At 42.0% G+C, this 26,504-nt stretch overlaps 1 protein-coding gene across 1 annotated transcript in view; it reads right to left on the bottom strand.

The window, feature by feature from the left end:
• Positions 1-22,094: 22,094 nt before the first annotated feature.
• The window catches only part of LOC143325138 (eukaryotic translation initiation factor 3 subunit H), a 51,173-nt gene continuing 46,763 nt past the window's right edge, over positions 22,095-26,504 (bottom strand). Inside the window, exons 7-8 of the mRNA XM_076738052.1 lie at positions 22,913-23,045; positions 22,095-22,418 (exon numbers count right to left, since the gene is read on the bottom strand). Of these exons, the coding sequence (XP_076594167.1) occupies positions 22,324-22,418; positions 22,913-23,045 (228 nt within the window). The 3' untranslated portion in view covers positions 22,095-22,323. The remainder of the gene's footprint in view (positions 22,419-22,912; positions 23,046-26,504) is intronic.

Below are 26,504 nucleotides of genomic sequence, written 5' to 3'. Positions count from 1 at the left end.
ATTAGTGCATCTTCTTTGACTCCTTCACTATTTATCTATTTTTTCACTTTAGATCCTTAACTCTGAAATAGACTTTGGGTCTATGGTATAAAGATCCAGTACAGTTAAAAGGCCTGAAAATGGGTTTTCTTGGCAGGAAATGTGAGTTTTATTCACAGTAATTCACTGCATCGTTAATTACTTTACAAAAGAGGTGCATCATCTACAAAAAAGGGCGATACACTAAGCAGGTACGTTATCTATTGTAAAGTTTTATTTCAAGCTAGAAATATGGTTGTATTGCCTTTCAAACATGATCATAGTCTGAACTTTTCAGACAGTTAATATGCTATCCTGTGCAGCAGAATGTACTCAAATTATATTTCAATTAAATTATGATACATATTCATACAGGTTTGGGTTATAGAAATAAAATATTACAATTTGGGGATATGACTGTGGTATATACTGTGGCTCTGTGCTGTGGAAATAGAAAAATACAATAATTCTGCAAAGTGGTTGATGAGTGACGGATTGTGTCTTCGTATAGAACAGATTTTGGGTTTAAATTCAGTGACGAGCAGGATGTGTCTTTTGTGATCCAGAGGGCAAACAGAATATGAAGATTACATCGCAGTTAATTAAACTAGAAAAGTTTCATCATTATGTCTGTGCTAATTTTCCACATGTGACTTTGCCCTTTGTTCTTAATTTGGTCTTTATGTTCTTAATCTAAATGAGTCTGCTTGAATATAAAAAAAAAAGTACCTGATGAGATTAGTTTTGACCTGAGCACTTCCATATCAAATTCAAAGATGTCCTTCTTGATTAAGGGACCTTTAGTAATATATAATGGCTGATTTTGGATCACCTTGGTGTCGATCATAACAGAGAAATGTCAGTAAAATGCCAGGAAGTGCTCTCTGAACAGCAGAATACACGAAGATTAACAAGTATTAAAGAGTGTTAGCAGCCTCGTTCTGAAGAGCACATTCATTGCACTCTCGCACTTTCAACAACCGCAGATGCATCTGTTTAAACATAAGGATGCGAGGTAGAGCAATCTATCAGACTGTTACATCACTTTGACTGACTCTCCTTATTCAGGGAGATAAAAGCCAATTTACAGCATCCCAACAATGCTGTTAACAGCCAGCAAGACAACAAATATGCTTCACACTGTTAAAAGCTTGTTACCAACATGTCAGAGAAATAAAGAGGACTTTTAAACACATTTTGAATGAGAAAACAAATGTCATTTGCCTGATGTAAAAGCCCTACTGATGTGCTCCCTGTCAGTGTGATGAGAGGGGAGAAATACACTGCATACATGTGCTTAGGCCTATATGACACAGACATCTGTATCATATAGGCCTAAATATGCATGTGGGGCATGCGTGCAGCTTTCTTAAATCAGTTTTAGTGTGTGGCGTACAGGTTTGGTGCAAAAAAGGTGTGTGTGTGTGTGTGTGTGTGTGTGTGTATGTGTATGTCAACTGTCAATTGTCCGAGCAATTGAGTCTGTCTTTAACGTCTGCTGTGATGCCATGCTGACCTTCACGGGGCTTGCTGGGAAACTGTGCAAATAGCTCAGGGCAACAGTCATTAGGATGCACACAAATTACAATGTCTGTGATGCCATTAGACTGTTTGTCTACTGGCCCCAGGAGGACAGGGACTCAACCTGAGCAAAGTTAAACAAAACCGCTCCACAAAGTTCATTTTAAAATGTCTTGAAATGTCAGAACTTTTGGTTCTATTCTTGAAAAATTCAAGGCCCTGACAACTTATTGTCTCAGTCAGTTTCCTTTTAAGATGATCAGGAGAATGTACTGAAAGCATCAAAAGTAGAAGTACTCAGTGCAGGTCAGGGCCCAGTGACTGTTACACGATTATATACTGTATCATACCTTTAATGTATAAGCAGCATTTCACTATTGTAGCTGGTGAACTTTTTTATGATTCATGAAAAATTAATCATCTCAGCTGTGACTATACATACTGTTGGGTTGCATCCTATGAGCTCAGCTGCTATTTATTATTCCTGTATTTGTGTTTTTGCCTGTGTTTGACTCACAGTGATGAAGCGAGTGGGTCTGAGTGCGGAACAGGTGACGTCATATTGCTGAATCAATCAGGATTTAGCAACATCTGAATCAAAAGTGATGACGGTTGTGTGGTTCACAGTCCTGATGAAGCACATTAACTGTGTTAAACTCTTAATGAATAATGCCTGAAGATGTTTTTTTAAACTTTAACTTTGCTTGTTGCTCATAATCCCGGATATATAATATTTTACATCTCAAAGAAAAAAAAATCAAATTCTCCAGCTCAAATTATTTCAAGTGGGCATTTAAATCAATCAGATCTCCACCTGAAATTTGGTGACCTTTGAAAGTAAAAGCAGCCAGTGTCAGAAAAGTCTTTCTTCAGGACAGTGTACTAATTATATAGAGAGAGATTGGGAGGGCACTCAGGCTTGATAAACTGACAGACTGACAGCGATGACAAGAGCCACCTGAGGACACTTTGAATCAGAGATTGCAGTGGCAGATGGGGAGAAAGAGGAAAAGGAAAGAGGTGGGGGACACACTGATGCACACTAAAAAAAACATCCACACTGTGGAACAAGAACAGGGTGACATAACACACAGCGAGATGGCAGTGATGACCCAGCCAAAGAAAGAGAAGCCCAGCAACTGGATCAGTGTGATACTCCTAATGAGACGCTGCTGTGTTGTGTTGTAAGTTGTGGTCACCTCTGTCGCCGCTGATCACAGCCCTACAGCACGTTTGGATATACATACTGTGTACTGTAGCTCAGCAGCCATGGCGAGGGTACAGGTGTGGAAATTTGCCATTCGATCCAAAAGGGGGTCTGTTCCCTGTTACCTTGGAAACCGGCTGTGGTCTGCAGAGTTACTTTGTTCTGTGTTGCCTACCTGAAAGTTCCCTCCATGACAGGAGAGGAAGATGATGAGGTGAGGGTGGAGAGGATTTGAGTTGTGAACTACTTTATGCAGACTTTTCTGTCCTGATTATTCTCTTTATTTGATGGACTAATCAGGATGTGAAACGACGCCGTAGCATTGCACGTTCAAATAGCGTCTATTAATCCTCACATTATGATAATCTTCACACCAGGTTTTGCAGCGTGTACTCTGTGTCCCAGTTCACTTAGCATTACATGGCTCACATGTACCCACAGCAGTGGACTTGTTAAGAATCTCACTGCTGCCGAGCCGATTCTCCACTTCTTTTTCTATTCCCTGCAATTGTTGAGGCTGAGGTTGAGGCAACGTGTTCATCTTCTTTTCTCATTCTTCTCCCTCCACAAAATGGAGCAGAAGTGGATGATGCTATTGTGTGCTTTTTTTTTTTTTCTCATTGCTGAAGCCCTGGTGGAAGATTACTGGTCTTTCTGTGCTCCGTAGAGTTCAGGTAGAGTATGCTTTGCACTTCATCTCACAGGAAGTGTAAAGCCCAAGAGATAACTTTTGACAATTTATACATTTTCTATTCAAGACACTTAGCGGAGACACTCAGCATATAACAAGAGGAGTGCAAGTCGGACAAACAAGAGTTCATGCCTGAATGGATACATTTATTCTTCTTTTTACCATTAAAGGATTAACTTCATTGTCCCTGTCTACGGTTCTGACAAACATGATTTTTATGCATGAGGCTTAAGGGATTCCATAAAGGATGGCAGTCATAATAGGTCAAACCAATCCAATCTGCCATAAACTACACTCTTTACGCAAAGCTCTGATGGAATGCTGCTAATGATTAAGGTAATGTGGAGCAGCAAAATGTCAAAGTTGATCACTCAAACTTTGGCTCAATGCAGCAACAAGATTTCTGTCCAAACAGATGGAGGGCATACTTAATAGACTCAGTTTAAATAGAACATGCACGTCATTTTGATATACTTTGAATTGAGTTTCATTTCCCCACCGCTAATGGCTTTGGGCATTTGTGTACTGAAATTGTACCGTCATAACTCCACTGGAGACACGTTTGGCATAGCCCACCAAACTTTTGATCTTAGAGGGGAAAAGTGGCTTTAATCTTGATGCGACTGTGCTCGGCGAGTCGTGTCCCCGGGGTTCCTGGTGAGAGCTGTGAATGACTGAGTGGAAGTAAAGCCAGTGTCATCAGTGCAGAGCCGGGATCACTGATTCCTGGTCTTATGATACTCCACGCAGCAAGACCTCAGCTGTGCTTGTGTTCCCCTCTCATCTTGTCCATCTGTGTCTGGGACCACGGGGGCACTCTAGTCCTCTACCTTGCTCTCTCTCCATCTCTCTCTCTCTCTCTCCACATCCTCTCTCCATCATTAGAGTTGAGCCTAAAATAAAGATGAGCCCAGTCTCTGAATTGTCAGTTCGGGATGCATTTGAAGTCATTCATTGCTCAGGAGAGACAGGCGGGGGTGCACAAATTAAAATCTAACTTTTTTTAATGGTATTATCATGTTTACACATTGTTGTTGTACGCATGAACTAACTCCACAAGAGAAACTGTTACTGACAACAAGAAGAATGTCCCCAAGGAACCCGAAAAAATCATTTCCGTGGGTGTCACTAAAATTTCAAAGCATTATCAACGAGCCATTGTGCACAAACCCATCTAGCTCTGCAGCACTTTGGTCGAGGCTATAACAGGTTATCATTGGAGATTTTGAGCTTTGGCTGACTCGGCAAGAGAGAAAAAGGTTAGTACGGGGGGATTATGGCACAGACACACTGCAGCCTGATACTGTATGTTGGCTGCCTTATCACAAAAGAAAATAAAGACCCCCCCCGCTTTGAAATTATCTGCAGGTAAAGTCACGTAGTCAGAAGAGCAAACTTGTTAAAGGCAGGATATTCTCCAAAATATATTTGCTTCTTCTATTTCCCTGATATTTGAATAAGAAGGCATGCTTTATCATGAAATCAGTGACAGTTTATACTTTGTGTCATCTTTGTAGTTTGATTCGAGCGACAGTGAAAAACTGTTAAAAGAAATGAAACAATAAATAGAATAAAAGTCTTGCCTGCCTTTCCACCCACACAGCGCTCACTTCTACTTTCTACAGATCAAATATTCATATAACTAGTTCAAATATTTGATTGGCTTGAAGACCGTCCTGTCTTAGCTTTCTATTCAAATTTTAAATCTCCTCCTCAGTAACTGGAGCATGATTCAAGAACATACATCTCTTTATTATTGAAATTAACTCCTACATCATTAGCATGTGAAGACATGACTCACATTTGAAGGGCTCACCTCTGCTCATTAAGCTCACTCATTCACTAAATTACTCACCGGCAGGGTTTGTCCTGAACGTGACCAATGTTGAGAACAGATGCAGCGGTGGAATCATTTTCACTGTATCTCTACATGGGTACATATCCATGTGGTGTGATAACAGATCTCGTATTATGCGACTTGGCTTAATTGCTGCATAACATTTCAAGTGTCCACATTAATTACATTCAATGGATGGAGCGCTGTAATGAGAAACTTTGCTCATGTCTCCTGAATATTAGCCTTCAAGGTGATCAATATGGTACTTGGTGTGTTTGAAAAAAGTGAACTCTGTGTTGTTTCAGTGGTGAAGGGCAAAGGCAGCCCAAAGCAAATTATGGACTTGAACTTTGGTTGCAGCACATTATTAAAATGGAGAAAGTCATACTTTTAATTTTAAGGTCCTTATTGGGATTCAGTCTTTAAATCTAATCATTTATTGCTTGGTCAATGAGGTCTCTGAGTCTGGGATAGGCTGCACCAGCATTTCGTAAATCCAAGTCATTTCTAATTCTGAGTAACTGCTGGCTAATTTCATTAATGTAATTCACTAAAGCAAGTTGACCCTTGTCTTTGCAACTAAAAGACTATTAAATATTGTGCAAATCGATACAGGAAACATACATGTGTGTCATGACGTCCAGTCAAAAGCAAGCAACAGAAAGTCACTGTAGCATCATGAGTTGTGACATTAACAAGCATTTTAAAAAGCCAAGCAATAAGTTCAACCTAACTATACCACCACACTGAAAATGTAGGGTTGACTTTTTTCTGCATATCATTCATCAATTAAAATGAGTGAGAAGGATCCAATTATGCTAACGTAACAGACGCTAGGCTATGCAGTCATTTAGTCTGGTTGCATTAGCATAACACTTTGTAATTTGAGGAATATTGTGTTGGATTGTGAAATTTGTTTATTTGATGATCAAACATCATTTTGATCAAATGGCAGGCTGTGTTACTCGGTTACAGTTAATTATATTTAGGAACAACTAATCTCTTTGGAAGAAGTAGGTTGTGTGGTGCAACCCATTTTCATTGAGTGATACATAAATCTGCACTCAGTAAACATCAAATCTAGACTTATGAAAAGCGAGCTTCAACCTGCTTCAGGCACTGAAAACTCCCAAAATGTCAAAGGATTAATTAAAAACAATGACAGCTGAGTGCAGTACTCTTCATCTGACAATGTCTGGATGGAGCTGTGATGTATTTGAAGAATATACTTTGCCACTGAAGCACTAAAAGAAAATTATTTTTCTTGCTGGGTTGTATGAATTGAGTGTGGGTGGGGGAGGGCCAGGGTCATTATACTCAAAGTAATGAAGGTATCTGTGTTAATGACCTTTTGTTGAAGTGTTACATTTTACCTCTTTCTCCTCTGGGACTCTATTCAGACCCATCAATAAGGTTATTAATTTATTTTTCACATCCTAATTGTCTTTTCTTTTTGTCTGCTTTTTATCAGAGGCATACAGTCTCCATTGCTTGAGTGAATTTTTGCCAGTGGCAAACGGTCTACTACGTGTTGATCATGGCATTTGAATGCATCATTTGTGCGAGGTATGCAGAGAATAGTGTGTTCAGATGAGGTCATTTCAGTCCATCTGCCATTTAGAGGTAATTCTAAATGTCCCTTAAAAATCTGATAGATGTTCTGAGTAAACTACCAACACAAGGACTAAAAAAATGTTGTTTTGGATATGCTTGATGTCATCCCACTATAATTGAGGGATTTCCCTTATTTATAGCTCTGTAATGGCTGCTGGTTCTGGCGTTCGCTCCTCCTCTTTAGTTTTATCACCGCGACCGTCATAATGTTGAATAATCACCTTAGTGCTCCATTTTTATGTTGGCTAGTAAAAGCTCAAATGGGATAATATCTGGATGTTGAGGAGGGCGGTATGGTACTGTAGCCTCATGATCGAGTAGCACCAATGAATGAATGTATGAACAGTAGCAATGACATCCCACAACATACTGTCCTATTGAGAAAAAGAGCACCAAGTCACACTGCCACATCTGATTCTTGAATCACAGCAGCAAAATGAGCATTGATGAATGAGGCCCAGCTGTTGATTTACCACCGAGCGCAAACTACTGACTATTCATACAAAGTAACCCACATTTGGTGGCTTTTGGGACATAAAACAAAAAACAATCATAGAATAAAACAATGCTCGAAGCATCAAAATTTGAAATCTGATACGCAAATTTCTTTGAGTGTCTAATTGGATCTCTGATGCAGAAGTAACATTAATGGATTTTAATTGGTAAAAAGCAAGTGAGGGGGGAAAAAATCCAAGGAATTCTATTGTAATTGAGAAAAAATAACAACTTAGCATTTGTAATAACACACCTTACGCATTATTGATAGCTTATACATGAACGATTTGATGGCTTTAGACCCTCATCAAAGCCTCCTGTTTGGCTCAACGGCTGTGTGATCAGACTGATTAAATGCAGAGTGTATGTATGAATCAGATATCTGAGCAGCCATGGAAGACTAAAATAATGAACTGACTGCAGCATCAATTAGCAACAACCATGAGGCAGTCTCAGATAATGCTTAGCAATGCAGTCTGAAAAGTCAGCCACACTAATGGAACTGAGCTTGGGCGTTTGTGTGTGTGTGCGTGTGTGTGTGTGTGTGTGTGTGTGTGTGTGTGTGTGTGTGTGAAAATGAAACAATAAAATGAATTGTGAAAAGCGATACATCTGACTGAGCCTTGAATCTCAAAGCAGAACTGAAAGTAATATTTTTCTTTGGTAAATGGGCCTGTAACTTGATGGATTTCCCGGCTTTGAGTGACGCCTAAAGGAAACTTCTGAAGGGAACTAGCAGCTCGGCTGTCATTGTCATGTCAAAGGTAGAGGCATGTAATGAAATTCATGGTGTGTCTGCAAGGTCACGGTGCGGAAGATGTGAGCACTAACAGATTAAAAGCATCCTACCGCTGACCCTCCAGGAGCCTTCAAGGTGAGCTGCAATGACTTCTCCACATTCTCTGCGGATGCTGAAGCCTAATTGCTCATTTTCTAAATGTTGCTACGCTGTGTTGAACTACCCTTGCATGTAATAACGGGTTAGTTCAGACTAAAGACATTGCCTTTAGGATGGTTACAGAACTCTGAGCTTCAAAGTTTCAAAGTCCAGTGTTTGGGGGCCCGTTGTGTTATGAATTACGCATGCAGGAAACATTTTTAAAAGGGACTCAATCAATAAGTCATGACCTCTCAGTGTTTTTTATCTGTGATGCATGTTTGCCCTTTTTCTTTCGTGAATTGAAAATGTTAATTTAATGCGGAGAGATTTTTACTGAAATGCTCAAATTCCAATAAATACCACACAGCAGGAGACATTAAATAAATGATACCCCCGATTTCTTTGTCTTGCATTTGCACTGCAGCATTTCCAATACAAAAATCTTGCAGGGATCAAGCGACAGGGAATTTTCAAGGCAGCAAACTAGTTAATGCTGGGACTTATAGCTGTGGCTGCCTGTGAATTTCACTGTAAGGTGGATTTTTCTTTTTTTTAGAGAAAGAGATTTGATGTTAAAAAGCTCCTAAAACGCCAGTGAAATCTGATTAGAAACTATATCAGTGCAGTAAATCACTATGTGAAAAGATGAAAACCCCATCTCTTTTTCCAATCTCAATCCTTTGTAGAAGACCGTTCTAGACACAATAAACCCACTCTTTGATGGGAGAATCACATCCATTTTATCTCCCCATGCTGCTGCACCGTTCCCAACAAAAGTTATTTTCTCCTTCAGCTCTAAACTATTTCTGTTCAATATAATATCCAGTTAACTAACTCTTGCCCTCCTCTGTGTGGTCCCCTATCCCTCTGCAGTCAATGAAAAGAATTTTGCTACAGGCGGACTGCATTGTTGGCTGTCGTGCTCTGATGTTGACTAAGATTAACCAGCGGATGTACTTACACTGGTGCAGAGATGCATTTCAGCAATGAGCGGTGGCTAAAGGGGATTTGCTTCATGGAGAGTCGGGCTTCGGAGGAAGAGCTGGTGTGGGACGGTCACCTGATGTTGCTCACTGTGAGAAGGCCGAAAGGAAGCAGACTGCTAAGTAGCAGGGTAGGTTGGTGGTGGGTGTGTGGCTTAGCCTGACCCCTTTATCAGGCAACAGCACTGAGTTGCCGACCGCAGACTGCCACAGAACTAATCACCCAGCCGTCTGGCAGTAAAAGAATAGGCTAAAGCCCGAGCTGGATTCACTCAGCCAGCCAAATGACAGCCTGGTGGAGAGGAAATAACTACTTTCAGATCAGTATCACTCATATCAGTCGATAAACACTATGGGTTTTCACCTGCACCTACGCCATCAAATTCTCTGTTACACAATAAAAGGGTTTTTAAGCTGCTTGGCTCAAGATGTTGTTTTTTTGTTGACTGCTGGCAAGTAGCTAACCCACGGAAAAACAAATTATAACCTCCCATGGTGCCAGATGACAGCTGAAGCTGAATGTCTCAGCCAGGTGTCAGATTCCATGACACTGTCTGGGGAGTAAAACACAGCAGACAAGCAAGGAAACTGAAAGGTTAACAAGAAAGTGGGCAAAATGACTGAACTGTATCTGCTAACCATATGGAACGGTAGAGGCCGTGGCAGCTCTCTGAACTTTGATCAAATGTAAAGACACTGTGAAAGCAGATAACTACGTTTTATAAATAACTATTTCAATATCACTGTAAGAGACTGTCTTTAGGACGCGGCACTGGCAAAGATTGACCACAGCATTTATTTCGCCTCACAGCCCATTAACTACAAATGACATAACCTTTACATGAGTGATGACCACCATCAGCTCATTCAAAGAAGCTAACTGTTATGCCTTTAATTGTTTACTGGACTCAAAAGATGCAGACGGGTAGGCAGAATGAATGCACAAAAAGAAGTGTCAAGAGGCGGAGGAAAACCAAAAAAAGAACACAAACAGACAGGTTGAGGCAGAGCAAACACTGAACGTGGCTGGAAGGACCAGGACAGACTGGTAACCAGTAGTGCAGAGAGCCAACATTAAATACTGTTGGCCTGATGAGCCTGATGTGCAACAGGTGTGCAGGTGATTAGGCGGCAGCCAGCTGACTGCAGCCTCAGACAGACAAGGGAACAGACTGACAGACAAATAACACAAAGGGAAAAGAGGGAAAGGAAAACAGTAGGGACAGACAGGTGAGCAGATCCTAACAGTAACATCAGCAGAGCCACTAGAGACATGACCAAGAGGTTTAAATTGGTTGTTTCTGTTGGTCACTACAAGTAAAAGATCACTACAAGTTCATTTTCATGGCACACTGATGTAAAGGAACTTAAACACTCAAAACATAATTTGTATGTCAAACATGCAATAACTGATTTTTATGGCCCCCTGGGGTCAGCAGGAACAATTTGTAAACACAACACCGACACCTTTCTAAGTTGATGTGGAACTTGTTGGTAATTGTTTAGCAATTTTGCTGTTTATTTACCATCGAGCAGTTACAGAGCCACTTCGTCATTCATTTGGAGTCATGTCTCTGGCCACCTAACAAACACAAGGGCCATAATCACTGTCTTTTAGGTCTGTTTTTGGTCTCCATCAACATCTAAGTGAAATATCCGTCTTTAGCCCCTAAATGCTGTGTTTAACTGTGTCTGACTGCTGTTTGGTGCTGAGCAGGAAGTGCAGGTTTATAGAGCCTTTTCAGTGAAAACAGCTGCTACAGTCGAAAAACAGTGTGAGAGCGGCGAGAGTCAACCAAAACAGTAAAGCTGTGGGCCAGACAGCTGGGCAATGAGCTGAAACTCACTACAAAGCTCTGTAAACTGAGGGAAGGTGCAGATTCAGGTGATAATTCTCTGCAGGTTCATCACTACAAGCGACTCTTTTCACATTGTTTCCACGGCCATTGGATACATCTCGACATTGATTACAACCGTTTTAACAACTAAACAAGAGAAATAGGATGTGTCAGCTCCGACTGGCCAATTATCAGTCTTTTACAAGCAGCATCGATTGTGGAAAAAGGATACACGTCACTCTAACAGCTGTATGTCAATATGACGCTGGGGACAGCAGCTTGGTTGTTGCAGTAGAATTTTGACTTTGAGCTCTTTGCTTCCAATTATTTTTAGTTTTGCAGTTGACTAATATGTGTGCTTGATTACCAATCTATGTGCACATGTTTTCTTTTCTACTATTTCACCCTAATTGGCTCAGTAGGTACGACACGTAAATAGACAGGGAATTGTCATTTAATAGACAACTCTGACATGTGGTCAGCAATCCTACATGTGTAAACTGTAGGAAATGAGTTCAAACATGTACAACCTGTTGTATGGTCTCTTCAGACATTGTGGTAAAGACTGCGCAGACTGTCCTCACAGTCGATCTTCTTTTCAGTCAATATTAAGACTAAGATGTCATCTTTTCCCGTCTGATTTGTGTAAGAGTCAGAGATCACTGACCTTCATGTCAAGGCCAGTGTGGGTGTATATCTAACTGTTGAAGGACACACATCAAAATGCGATTAGCACAGACAAACCAACAGAGCAGCTGATGTTCAACCCCACACTTAACCTCCACTTCTGTGCATGGTCTCTTTCAGCAAAACTATGCCCAGTTTCCCTTTTCAAACCTGAAATAATCAGAGACACAGGGGCCATGTCCTTGTTCTGAATAGAAAATTGGAGCTTTTTTCCTATTATTCTCCATTTTTTTGAAGCTGTTTAACACCGAAATTGTCATTCAGTTCATACATTATACATCTAGCATAATTCAATTTCGCTTTCATTTTTTTCCCTTCACATATAGAGTAAAAAGGACAACCCTCCCAATGAAAGACCTACAGTATTTCACTCACGTGTCCTTTTCTCAACACCTGCATCTTCTTTATTCCTTTAGGGAGGTTCATTGACAGTTCACGTTGGATATAACCACAAGCTTTTAACATATATTCATCAGTCAGCGTACTGATTATTTTTGTGTGGGCTTCTACAAGGTCATAATCTGTCATTTAAATGATCCCACATTACACAACGGTAAATGGGACGAGAACAATGGTACACGTGCACCAAGGGAAATTTGCTGAAATATTACACAGGATGTGTAGAGTATGTGAGGAACTTACACTGACCTGGAAGTCAGTAGAGTGTGCAGTGGTACCTGTTTATATACCAAGACTAGGTGTCCAGTTGCAGTGAGCCTGAATGCATCAGATGTGCTCTCTTTTTGTGCACACACCATGTCAAATCAGCCCTGTGCAGTATAGCCAATTCCTTCTAAATTGGGTGAAAGATTCAGAAATTTCTCTTTACCGAGTGTATGGATCAGGTGCCACGGCAAATACAGGGAGACAAGCCTCCAAACGGCACCCTCAGACAATTTTAGAGGTCCTGGAGTGAAAAGATGCACAAGGAATGACCAATTTCAGCTTTGAAAATTGTAAGAGAATTTATTCCAGTCGAGCCTAAGGTAAGCGATGTGGAAAAAGCTGACACTTTGAGAAAATTTACAACTGCTTGGCCTTGGCCGTGCATCTCTGGTGGAAGGTTTGGAGAGCATCAACCTGATTCTCTCTAAATCACTTACCTGCAGGCCATCATGCCCTTACAAAAGCCTGTTATGGCTGCCATAAGCTTACTCTCTATCACACTCCTGCAATAACAGGTTGGCAGTTGCATCCAAGTGGTGTAACATCATCCTGCAGGTGACCTAGCAGAAATTGAATTAAAATACTGTAGAAAGGGGGTAAAAGTGCTCTCCTGGATGTTCTCCACTGTCTGCTTTGTTTGTGCATGTGATAATCTCTGCTGCTGGTCAGGGTCTCACCATGAGATTTGGTTAGAACTCTGTGTGTATGTGTCCTGCTGCTTTGATTTACACAGCACTTGTCATGCACTGTGTTATGTGTGGTTCAGGTCACAGGTGGAGGCGGCGAATCATTGTGGCAAAATAATATGATTGAATGTCAGTGGGCTTGCCGCTTCCCTCAAAGGAAATAAATGGACACCAAATGACAAGAATCGGGGGCCAGGCATCAACATTTGTTATAATCAAAATGCGTGTGGAAAGGAAAAATAAGGCTGTGGGTGAAAACTGCAATACATCTATTTTTTTCTTCTTTTTTTTAAAGAAGAAAAAAAGATCTTCTTCTCATTGTTTAGATTTGTTGTAACCTGTCTTCTCAGTTGGGAGATAAAGTGGTAGGTTGTACTGCTAAAAGGTCAGTGACAGCTGTTCTGTGTGCCTCTTTGACAGTTTGCACCTGTATTAACAGTGTGTCACATTTAGAAACAGTTAAGTGAGTAACACTTTCATTTCCTCAGCATCAGTGCACTCAAAATGTTTACAGCCAGCTGCCAGCTATTTTTTCTTCAGACAGAAGAGAGTTCAGAAAAATGACACCCACTGAGTGAATGTACATGTTGCTCGTATAGTAAAATCTAACATGAAGTGATGACAGTCAGAAATAGATAATAAGCTGAGGGAGGAAGAAAAGGGAATCCAGAATGAAAGGGGGAGCGCTGATCAAATTTTCACAGCATGTACATAATTGAACAGTGTTCACCAATTGGCATAGAACACATGAAAGCGTTTCACATGATCTTAGGATCATATGGTTCTCCCCACTGATACAGCAGTTTTATTAGAGCTTTGAATGAAGCAGCGTCACGGACAGTTTCCTCTGTGAGTGAATTCCAGTGGGATTAGATACAAGACAGGGCTGGAGGATGTGGAGGATGAGTCCAGGACCGGGACAAAAGGCAAACAGTGTTCAATGGTTAAGTCCCACTGGAGAAGACTAATAAGTACATTATAAGCATGAGGGTTGTTTTAGTGTCCAAAATGTGATATTTGGGATGGAGGCAAAATAAATATAAGGAAGAAAGAACTATAAAAACAAAGGGGTTGAAGAGAAAGAAATGAAGAAAAACATTGTCCATTTCCCATAACATGTGATGAACATTTCCAATTTAAAAGGATGCATTCGTCTTACGGGTACGTAGCATGAAGATAAACACACCTAAATTAGGTTCTGTTTTACCCTGAGAATGTCTGCATAAAACAGACAGACTATATTGAACCTAGAGTGAGGAGGAGTGACTGAATAAGTGAACTGAATGTTAATGTTTACCTGCAAGAAAGAAATATTCAAATGCACATCAGTCATTCTGAGGACACAAGCTGAGACCAAGGCGCGGAGTGCATGATTGAACATCAAAGGGGAGGGTGCTATCAGCATTTATCTTTGAGAGTCACAGCTGGGAGATAAGGCGCGCTTTAATTGTGGGTCTGTCTATTGTAGGTCACAAGCATCCCATCAATCACTGTACCCGGGGTAAGCTGGCATCTCCAGACTTTAAGGAAGAGGGAGAAGCTGATCATGAATTATAATAAATTACTCCGCTTGGCATTTTCTCATTTTCTTCATTAAGGGGAAAATATGATAACCCAGCAAAAAAAGGAAAAAAGGGCAGCGTTTGAAATTCAAGGTTTCAACGAGGATGATAGATAACAGTGAATAAAAAGCGACAGGCACATAAAAGCAGCATTAGGAGAAACTGGAGGTCACAAACTGTACGCCTGCTCCAGGAAACACAAACCACTGCAGGTGTGGTCTTTAACAAGACTATGCCCAGGATATTTGTCCTAAGTCTTACTGATGCTCAGCTGGTATCGGATGTACAACTAAAGGCTTCATCTTGCTCCTGATAGATTAATGCTGTAGAGTTTCTAAAACCCTGGAGTAAAGAATCCATATGACATGAGATGGGAGTCAAACAACTGCATCGCTATGACTTTGATCCAGTATATCTGTAATAAAAATGTTTAAAAAATATTAGACTTTTGGATTCTGTCCGCACTTTTAAACCTGCGATAAATGATTTTTTTTGAATGCTCTTGGGGGCAGCAGAAACAAGCTGTGAATACATCATTGATATATTAAACCCCCATTTCCAGAAAAGTTAGGACACTATGTAAAAGATGAATAAAAACACAGTTATTTGCAAATGAGCTGCATTTACTGACAACAGTTTACAAAGAGTTCCTGAGCCCATGTGCTCACATCCTTCATCCAGTCATGTGTTCACAAAGCGGTGAACCTCTCTCCATCCTCGCTTGTGAACGACTGAGCCTTTCCAGGATGCCCCTTTAACACCCAATCATGATACTATCACCTGTTACCAATCAACCAGTTTACCTGTGGAATGTTCCAAACAGGTGTTTTTGGAGCATTCCACATCTTTCCCAGGCTTTAGTTGCTCCTGTCCCAATTTGTTTGAAACATGTTGCATCAAATTCCGAATAAGCAGATATTTACAAAAAATCAATGAAGTTGATGAGGGGAAAACTTGAATATATTGTCTTGGACTGTTTTCAGCTGAGCACATGTCAAAAAGGATTAGCATGTTGTCACATTCTGCTTTATTTGTGTTTTACACAGCGGCCAACTTTTGTGGAATCGCTGTAACACCTTTGAAGATGATGTGGGTAACTAGCAAACAGTTGCCTATTCAAACATCCTGCAGACACTGAGCAACATTAGCATTCATTTGAAGTATTCGCTCTCCTTTTAAGTCTGTTTTTGTCTCCAGCAACTCCTGAGGGAAATCATCACTGCTAAATGCTCCACTATGTTCACCAGCTAGTTGCTAACTTTCTCTGTCTGCTATGTGGTGCTGGTCAGGCAGTGCACATTAGTAGTTCAGCATCTTTTTTCAGAAAACAGCTGCCTCCTGAAGCTGGGAAAAAATACTGTTGAAAGTTATACACAAGTTACACTTTTTTGGTATTTGTGACACTCCTATTGGCCAGGCTTAAAATACTTAAATAGGCCCATTCCCACTCAACTCCTTACACTATGTATCAAGATTGATAATGGTTGGGTTAATCATTAACGAGTAATGGCCATGTTTTTCGTATCTCAGTTCCCGATGCTGATTATCCATTTGGTGTTGATACTACTTTTCCAGTTATGGGGGCGAGTTGTGTGGTTCTAGTTCCTTCCACCTCACAGTAATTTGAGCTCTTGTGGCAAAAAAAATGAATCAATAAATAGTAATGATAATGACAACAATGATAATAATAACAAGCAGGCACAAACACAATGGGCTTCTCCCCCTTTGGGTCTTGAATCTTCACAAATTGCAGTTTTACTGGGAGTAAAACAAGGTGGAACTGGGCACCAGTGGCCAAATGAAGAGACCTCATGAAGTCTTGTCATTATGAAAAATGTTGGACTGAACAACTTCGATACAATATGTTAATTAGCGATATCTAGAGGTGCTGGAAGGCATTTTTTAACTTTGGAGAAAGTAAGGCTGGTTGAGGCTGGTTAATTCCACCTACCTTTATGCTAAACTAAGCTAACTGACTCCTGGCTGTACCTCCATACACTAAAATCCATGTGACAACTTGGGCATGGGCCAGAAAAGGTTGAGGAGAGTTCACAACAGACAAATAACTAACACAGTCAGTAAATGGAGCAAGCAGTTCTCTTAGAAATCCACCTCAACCTCCAAAATTAAGACATCAATAAAAACATAATTTATTATGTGTAACAGCCAAGGCCAAATCTGTGTGTCCAAAGCAGAGAGACAAAGCCCAGCAGATTACATGCAACACGTGATTGATCTCCAGCAGGAGGACATCCAGTGCATTTGTCTCAGTGGCTTGGGGATAAGACAAGACATAAGTGATGGAGTGGGACGACGACAATGCACTGTAGCCTTGCCAGAAGCCCACGGATGCATGTGACAGACAGGGTATCATGCTCCGAAACCATTCTTGAAAGGCTTCTGTTGCTGCTGTTGTGGGGATTAAACCAGCCTCATAATGGCCTGTGGGATTTGTGCCACTGACGGGTGACAGCCGTCGAATTGGGTGGCAGGCAGAGACGAATTGCAACTCGAACACAGCGCTCAGTCTATACAGTTGCCAATCACAGCGCAGATCTATCGACCAGAGATAAGGCAAATATAGAGCTGCTTCAATGACAGGTGGAGCGTTGCTCTGTGAAGAAATGTATTCTGACGCTGGCTGCAGCCGACTTGTGTGAATAATCGCATAAATGCTAAATTCCCTAACCATGCCCACACCGCTTCCTACAACCACATCTGCCTGCCTTTCTGCTCTTGTTTTGGGGATTTGCAAGATTATTTTTCCATGGGAACTACTTTACATCCTCAACAGCTACTCCATACAGGATCTACAGTTGCCATGGCAATATCTGTGGCAGAAGAGAGAGAGAGAGAGAGAGAGAGAGAGAGAGAGAGAGAGAGAGCAAAGAAAAGGAAAAGTATTCAGAGTTGACAGAGAAATAACTGGTTTCATTATATTCATCCAGCTGATTCTCTCTATCACCAATGACAGGGTGACAGCAGGCACGCTGACAGAGCTTGTGTTTGTGTTTGAGCAGTAATAAATTACTGCTGGGGTCAGGGCTCTGCAGGCCGCACTCCCTGATTAAATGAGACCAAACTTATATCCCCCTGACATCTACCAGCCTCCTTCTCAGGAATCTGAAGGTGCACAGACAAATCCCATAATCCTAATTAAGTATTTCCTCCTATTGCAGCGTACAGAGCGCTTGGCTGTTTACACAGCTAAAGCCCTCATTCGGTTCCCATGCTGGGTTCAGACTCACAGTTTAGGGTAATCTTTGTAAATGCTGAGGAGGGAAGTGACATCACAGAAAGTGATCAAATAACTGGGGTAGCAAATGAAATGGCTTTGGAGAAGGAGGTGCAAAGTTTCGTTGTCAGGCGTTGCATCAGCGGGCCACAGACTCGGCATCTGCGCCGTCCGTGGGTGAAAACATTTTGTCTCGTGTTTGAGGATGTCATTCTCATTTTCACCGACTCGCAGTAGTCTCACGGTCAATTGAGCAGGATCGTGTGGGAGAGAAAATCACAAATGCAGCTGCTGCCGCTGCTGTGGGGTTCTTTCCTCCAAACGGTTTAACATTTCAAAACGAGTCGCACAATGAGGCAAAGACACTCAGTACTTCTAAAATCCACATCAGTGCCTCGAGTGGGTATAAAGGTGAGGTGTCTGGACACATGGAGGGGTGTGAGTGTGTTTCAGCAGAATCTCTCTGTTGCATTTATACAGCCTGCGCTCAAGATGGCACAATGGATATACTCCAAAGGACAACTCTGTTGGTGGGTAGCTCTAATTCAAGCTCTCTATTTAGCTTTCATAAGCAAATAATCAGAAAAGGTATAACACACTAATGTGGTTGCAAGCAAGTATGATGATATTTAAAAGCTCCGGTCTCCTGAAAAATGTATTTAGCTTGTTGTTACATCACTTGTGTTACCTGATGTTTGAGCTTCACTGTGCAGAATGATGAGCTGTTTTCACACTCATCTGCCAAAGGGGAAAGTTTCTCTGAGCTCGCCTTGGATCTCTATTTAAAGAGTGTCCATATTAGCAGGATTTTGTGACATCACGACTAGTTTGGAAACCAATCACGGTCCAATTTGCAACTTTACACAAGTGTGATGGTGAAACTAGAAACCTTCCACTGAGAACGGACCCAGTGAGGCAGCATCGTGTGATCTTCTGGTCTGCAGTTAAACTTTTTAACTTAAAAACTAATCGTCCATTCAGGGATTATGGGGTTTTCTATTGAGGGAGAACAAACAGATGTGTGAATTGCACATGTCTATAAGATGATAATGGTTCACGGGACACTGTATTGTTCATGTGTGTATTAGTATATCATTAAGAATGATCAGAGCTATGATATACTGTTTTATATAGCAATTTCACATGCTTAGTTCAAGTTGAAACATACACCTGCTTAGAAATATCTTTTAATCTGAAGTTTAATTCCAGGAAACCACATAATGCGGCTTCTTGCACGACCCTGTGATTTCCTCTGAGAGAGGTAAATAATTCCTCAGCTTTATCTTTGCTTAACACGACATGCAACAGTTAATGTCACGATTCATATGACTGAGGAGTAACGTGGAAACACAACACCGGTTTTGACTCCCCTGCGCCTCCACTCCATTGCCCTTGAGCCCTGCCGTGACTGCATGATTCAGTCCAAACTGCTCTCCACTCCAAACCAAACACTGCCACTTTAAATACAAGCGGAGCCTCTGTCACCGTGTTGGCACTCTGCAGGGGCCAGCGGTGCCTCCGTGGCTCCACACAATGCTTGAGCCTCTGCTGAGGCCGTGCTAAGGCTTGTGATTCCTCACACATCTCGGGATCAGGACGGTGGTGGGTGGGGGGTGCTGTGCCCCAGTCAGCCGCTCAAGGGCAGCGTCAACCAAACTGCGCACCTTTAGAATTACAAACAACACACACTAATCAAACACTAATCAATGGCTCACATCACATGCTACAACACATCCATCACAGGCACAGGTGTACCTGTCAAAGCAGCAGATAGCGTAATTAATAAATATCGGCTGAGTCCTCTGTGGTGCGTTAATATTGCCCATGCTGCCAGCCCGTCAGGGACACATGTTGTGATTTGGGGAAGAATTCATCTCCCGCTCGAGCGTCGCCGCTGAATAAGCGCTCATCATGTTGGTTGACTTGTAATTATTGTTAATGGCATTGTGCTGATGACAAGCAGGAGCACTACAACTTATTGCTCGACTAGGCGATGCTGATGACAAGTTAAATAACATCATCCACCGAATGAGACGCAGCTGCTTAACCACAGGTCGAGGAAGAAGAGCGGAGAGATAGAGATGGCGCGTAATTATTCTACAATGAACCAGCTTCCTTATTAAATGCAGCGAGCAGAGCCATCAGTCAGCGTCCTGCTCTTGGACGGCGCGGACACCGGTGACAAGCTCCCCAAATGAGCTGCTGTGCTTCTGATGACTTGAGGAGTAATTGTGAGATATGTGATTCTCTGCGGAGGATCATCAGCAAACAGCTTACAGTTGTGTGAGGTGTTTAGCTGTTGGCCTCACGCAGAAGGATTTAGAGGTTACTGACGGACATGCACTCTGCAAGCTGTGTTTTGGTAAAGAGTCAGCTAAAGTTTGTTTTAGGACACTTGCTGCTGAAAGGTAGAGGCCTTAAAGTATTTGCCGTTTAGGTTTAATATGACGCCACCTCCAGGTCTACAATACATTTAACCACAAAGCTAGAACACTCAGAGGCTATGACCTTGACAACTTTGAGTTCTGCAATAAATCCATTAATATAAATAATTAAATACTTGTCTGGTATTGACAGCGTGGTGGACAGTGTACTGACAGTTGTCTTGAAACCTCTGTGCCATGTTGCTCTTCTGTTGAGGTGGGTTTCACCACTGGTCCCTAATGCTTGCAAAAGGTCAGCAGCAAAAGCTGTGGAGAGCCGGGACGCACATCTGGAAATCCTTGCAGGTAAAAATGCAGCCTGTTGTATACCTGGATATGGAATCAGCTGGACAGGTCCACATGGGAACAGACTGAATACATACAATTCAAAATACTTTGGTTTATGATCAAATAGCCTGCTTGGAAAAATCATGAGCCTCAACTGTATTATGTTTATTGTTAATTAGCAAATGTTAGCATGATAGACAAACATGGTAAACAACACACCTGCTAAATATGGTATCGCTGTCACTATATGTTATGAGGGCTTCTAGCATGGCTGTAGGTTAATATTATGATCCCAGGACTCCCTAGAAAGCAGTATTCATACTGGGTGGATTATCCTGGCGAAATGAGTAAACTGAATTCAATGAAAGTAATGAAGGAATGAATGAATGAATGCCATACAAAAGCATAAAACATGACCAATGAAGAGTCGATTGGTAGGATAGCAGATGGGATTAAGAACAACTATTCCTCTTCAGGCCGGTAGAGACAGAAATGTCACGAAGGCAATAAAAGAATTTCACATTCTACATCAGGAAGGTCTAAATAGGAACTGAATCAAATGAGGAACTGTTTTTGAAGGTGAACACGACGATCATGGATATGTTTAAACCCCACTTAGGCTGACTGTCAAACAATATACCAATTTTCTCATCACGTATAATGCACTCTGTGATGTTTGTCTTTAACCACATTCATTGTCATCAACACCAAAATCTATCTCCCTGTGTATTTTTATGAGTAAACTCCAAAACACTCTGATTCCCCCGTCGTTCTTTTCTCTAAACTTGTGTTAGCAGGCAGGTTTTTGGCAATTACAGACACAATGGCACTAAATAAGGAATGTCACCTAGTGCAGATGACAGTCTCTCTCAGTCTGTCACTTGGCACACCTGCAGTTCCTCCCTCAAAAGTTGTCTTGAAAACTCAATGACAAAAGAAATCTTTGTTTCGAGGCAAATTTCACTGTTGGGACTTTGTTTTTGCGTCCTAAAAATAAACACGTGCTAATTGCTAGCTGTGTGGAGGAAAGGCAGATTCTGGTGTGTCGTGTAATTTCACTTCAGGGGGAAAAGAAAAGACACAATCAAAAGTCTATTTAGCGCAGTGAGACAGTGGGGGCCGAGTCGTGTAACTGGCATTTCATTTAACGCTTAACTATCACTGATATTTCTGTTTACATGGGTATCATTGTCCCCACCATGCAAACCGACACTTCAGCAAATCCACTAATAATTGGTTCCACCTGCTTGATGTTTGAACTACAAGACGAAGGCTTGTACCAATAAAATTATGCATAACTACTATTACATTGTATGATTATTTTGTGTGATGCTCAAGTCCGATTTTAGCATATTAACACTGTGGAAAATGCAAAACGTTGTCGAAATCTACTGGAAAATGTGCTGCAATTACCACCAAAGGCAGAATACAGTTCACATGTGAAAACATAGTCAGAGAAGATGTGGAGATGGAAGATTTTTATTGAAATCAAAATCAAGTGATCTTCAAAGATTATTCTGTATCCAAGATGGGGCTAGGCATAAAAGCAATGAACAAACTCTTAGAATACAAAGAAGGGAGCAGTGTTCCTCCAGTCATTGCCAAGGTAGCTTCACACCTCTGTCACCTTTCTGTTTCCTCCCTCTGTGCACTCTGCCCGCCTCCTGCAGAGTCCTCCCCGATCTCTCTCCTCTAGTTGTGGCCTTGGAGAGCCTCAACCATGAACAGCTTCCCGAGGTTCTGAGAGGTGAACTCCTTCACGTTCTGGCAGTAGTTGTTAATTTGCCCTGTTGGAGAGCAGCCACATGCATCCATGCGCCCCCACACAAAAACACAAACACACACCCACAGAAACATATATACATACATACATTTGTACACAGACATGCACACAAGCGGGAGGCGGGGGGAACAGCAGCACAGCAAAACATCTAATTAGTGGCAACCAGAGTAAATGGACGGATCAGGACGTAGTCAGAAGGCAGAGGAGAGCTGAACAGCGTGAGAGCTGAGCAGTGTGAAACAGCAGCAAAACAGGTTCGAGTTGGAGATTGAGTCAATAAACTTTAAATTAATGGAATTTCAAGATAATGGCGGAGATAATTACAAACAGAACCTGAGCTCCTGTGAGGGGAGCAGAGGCGGCTGATGGAGTTTGGAGCAGGGGGGTCTCAGTGGTGATGAGTGCTGTCTGTGCATGGAGGTTATGTGGTTTTTTTTTTTGTGTGTGTGTGTGTGTGTGTGTGTGTGTGTGTGTGTGTGTGTGTGTGTGCGTGCGTACCTGCAATAAGCAACGTGTCCATGCGTGGTGGAGGCTGGGGGGGCTTGAACATTTTAGAGATGTCCTCCTCAGGCAGCGGAGGCTCCCCTCTGCTCTGCCGCTGGGCGTTCTCCTGCTGCCGCCTCTGAAGGTACTGGAGGGAGAGACAGAGAGAGCGGTGCCATTAGATAAAAAGAGAGAAGGGAGAAAAAAAAAGATATAACATGTGGAAGTAATGTGGAAAGGGAATAGATGGTTAAAGAGAAAATGGACAGGAAAGGAGAAAGGGAAGGCAAACAGGGAATGGAGGTGAGAGACACAAGATGAGAGGTTCGGAGGTAAGGGAAGGAGTGGGAGTAAAGGAAACTGAGGGGAAAAAAAGTACCGAGTCAGGAAAAGGAGAAAGGACAGAAACAGAGTTAGAGAGATGCAAAGAGCACAAAGTGACAGTGGAGAGTGAGAAGAGGAAGAAGAAAGATGGGAAATGGAAACAGTAACAGGAGGGAAGTGGGATGTAAAGGAACGTGGAGATGAAAGAAGAGATAGGGAGACAGATGGAGAGAGAGCGTTATAAATGCTGACAGGGATGGAGTGATTTGTGGCGGGCTGACAGTCGGTAAATCAGTGAGGTGCCGGGTCTCTGGAGAACCTACAAGCCTTGTTAATTTGGAAAGATGGAGGAGAGACTGACACAGGCCGGTGGAACGGGGGGCTGCGGCAGAGGAGGAGGAAAAAGGAGCAACTCGAGTGCTTTCAAGCAAACGTCCCACAGCGCACCTGTACGGGTGACTGAACGGATGAGATAAAAAATAAACGAGAATTATAACTATTTGTTCAAATGAGTCGTTACTCCTCCAGTTTCTGTTTTTCCTGCCAATGTGTCACAGCACGACTGTGCATAATCAAAATGCTAATGTATGCAAATTTTAGAAACAAGCCAACAAAAACAGTTTTGCACTTGTGCTCCACCTTCCATATATAGACATACAATGCCAAAAAAGCATTAACCGACCCCATTGGAAGATGATATCAAAGCATAAAGAAAAAGAGAATACAAACCGATCTAAATTTAGCAAAAAATATAAAACAACCTCCTCCTAGTCAGCATTTAGCAGGGACACCTTTCGCTGCTATTTTCCCCCCAAATTTCTTTACAAACGGTTCAGGATCTGTCAAGTTGCGTGGAGACTGTGCGAGGGGACAGCCGTTTTCAAGTTCTGCCACAAAGTCTGAATTGGATTGAGGTCTGGACCCCTGTGGAGCTGTAGTTCTATGTTTGAGGCCGTTGTCTTGGTGGAAAATAATCCTGTCCCGCGGTGCAGTTCTTTTACAGGCTGCAGCAGGATTTCTATGTATTTTGCTGTATCTGTTCCCCCCTTTACCTTCGCAAGCCTTCCAGGGCCTGCTGCAGAAGAAGCATCGCCACAGCATGCTGCTGGAACCAGCACGCTTCACGCTGAGGATGCTGTGTTTCTGACAATATGCTGTGTTTGGCTTCAGCGTGGCAGTTAAAAATTCCAATTTGGGCGTCTCTACCAGAGGCCTTAGCAGGATCCCTCTGTGAGGAGCCGAGACCTGAGGCGGGACCAGAGTCGCACTGGGTCTTAACTGCACTTAATCTGTTAAATGGCTACTTTTGGACTTTGGACATTCACAGATATGAAGTCTGTTACGATATAATTACCATCTTTCTGTATATAGTCTAGTTTGTACAGAATGAGGCCAAAAGGTTTTTTTTCTATAAATTATTCTTTGAAGCATATAAATTAGTCATTTTTTGAATTAGCTTCTACAACTTTCCATTCGTCATGGTATTATTATATTGTTTTTTGACCATTACTGCTTCTGAATTGCTCTGAATCATGTTGATTGTGTTGGTGTTCTCTCTCCATCAGGGTCAGTTTGGGTTGACTGATCTGCTCTTGGATCAGGTCTCTTTTTAAATATATGAATATATACCTGTCAGGTTCAGGCAACGTTTCCATCCATCTCTTTCAACAGACTCTACATCACACCAGTGAACTTTCAAACACTCGGCCCCTCACATGTCTTTTGGCACAGGAGCCCGGATGAGAGAGATACGAGTTTTTCCAAAGCAATGACCTTTTTGTGAGTTGCCTTAGACTTCTTGCAGGAATCCATTTAGCATCTATTACAAAAGCAACACACTCCCAGCAATAACTTGGCCTGCCTTCCATGTGCTTATGTTCTGTTTATATATCAAAAATAATTATATGGCACAGAAGTAATGACTTGTACAATATTGCTGCATCATCTAATGGTAGCTGAATTGTGTCATTAACCATAAACCACTCGGCTCATAAGATTAACACATTGCTCCATATCTAATCTTCTGCAAAGTGTTGCCTGCTTCTGTGGTTGTGAAAATAGCAGAAAAAGAAAACAGAAATTGAATAAACCGGAGAGAGTGGGACATAAATTCCCTGGTACAAAGACCAACTAGGCCACAGGTTGCGCCTGGGAACCTGCTATTTACCAAATTCAGAAAGCTATAAATGAAAAATGGAGCCCGCTCAGCGCAGCACCTTTTCGCAACTTTCTATGGTGATTAATAAGGTTCCATTTGTCTGGGAAGCAGCAGGGTCAACAGCACAAGATTACATGGAGCAAGTACTGTAGATGTCTGAAAGGTGTAATAGAGCCTCGCTTTCTTTGTCTCTGCGTGCGCCATTTGTTCATTGTGCAGAATTGAGTGAAACATGGAGAAAGTAGACACCATTAAAGGGGTTGTCTGTGTGATATTGTGTGTGACATGATTATGTGTGTGTGTGTGTGTGTGTGTGTGTGTGAGGTCTGAGGCTTGGGGGCTGTGATGATGAGAAGGTGGATGGGGAGGATGATGGATCATAATGGCTGCAGTGTGGGTGATTGGCTCGGGGATGTGTGGCTACGTAGGTGTGTGTTTCTTCGGAGCCCAGGTTGTGAATACTTTGTGTGCACACGGCGGACTACCGTGGTCACAGATGAGTGTTTGCCTGCCTAATGTGTGTGAACTTTGCCGTGCTTCCATCCGCTGTGGGCCGAGAAGATGAGGACTCAGCCCCGACTGACATTAATACTTCAGACATTTCCTCTTTTCCACTTGCAGAGAATAATGACGGAATAATGTAGTTGTGTGAACGTTAGTGTAAGATTGTACGCGTGCACTTGCTTCACATCAGTGAGTCATCTTGCGCCTCTACACTTCCATTTTCCTGAGTAATGTGTGTGTGTGTACACCAGTGTGCGACCCTTCCTGTTTGCATGTGGTGCAGGATGTTTATGATGGATCTGACCCAGGTTGGAGTTGCAGATGGTTCGTGGCTGACTCTTCATCCTTGTGTGTTTTGTTCTGGTTTTTTGGTGCTTCTGGCTGAGTTTGTGCTTGTAGGTGGTGTGTGTGTGTGTGTGTGTGTGTGTGTTTGTGTCTTGAGTCTGTGTGTCACCGTGTGTGTGTTACTGCCGCTGCTTTTATTAAGTCTGTGTTCGTGGTGTGTTCCACTGGTACAGAAAAAGGATGAAAACAGAGGATTTTCAGTCACTCATTAAAATAAAGAAAGACTCATCATTTACTAGCTTTGAGTCCGTATGCAGTCTGCAGCCTCTCCCTGGG

The sequence above is a fragment of the Chaetodon auriga genome, chromosome 8 (assembly GCF_051107435.1).
Source record: "Chaetodon auriga isolate fChaAug3 chromosome 8, fChaAug3.hap1, whole genome shotgun sequence".
In the NCBI taxonomy this organism is placed as follows: domain Eukaryota; kingdom Metazoa; phylum Chordata; class Actinopteri; order Chaetodontiformes; family Chaetodontidae; genus Chaetodon; species Chaetodon auriga.
Note: the sequence above shows the minus strand (reverse complement) of the source record. Positions and strands in the feature narration are given on the sequence as shown.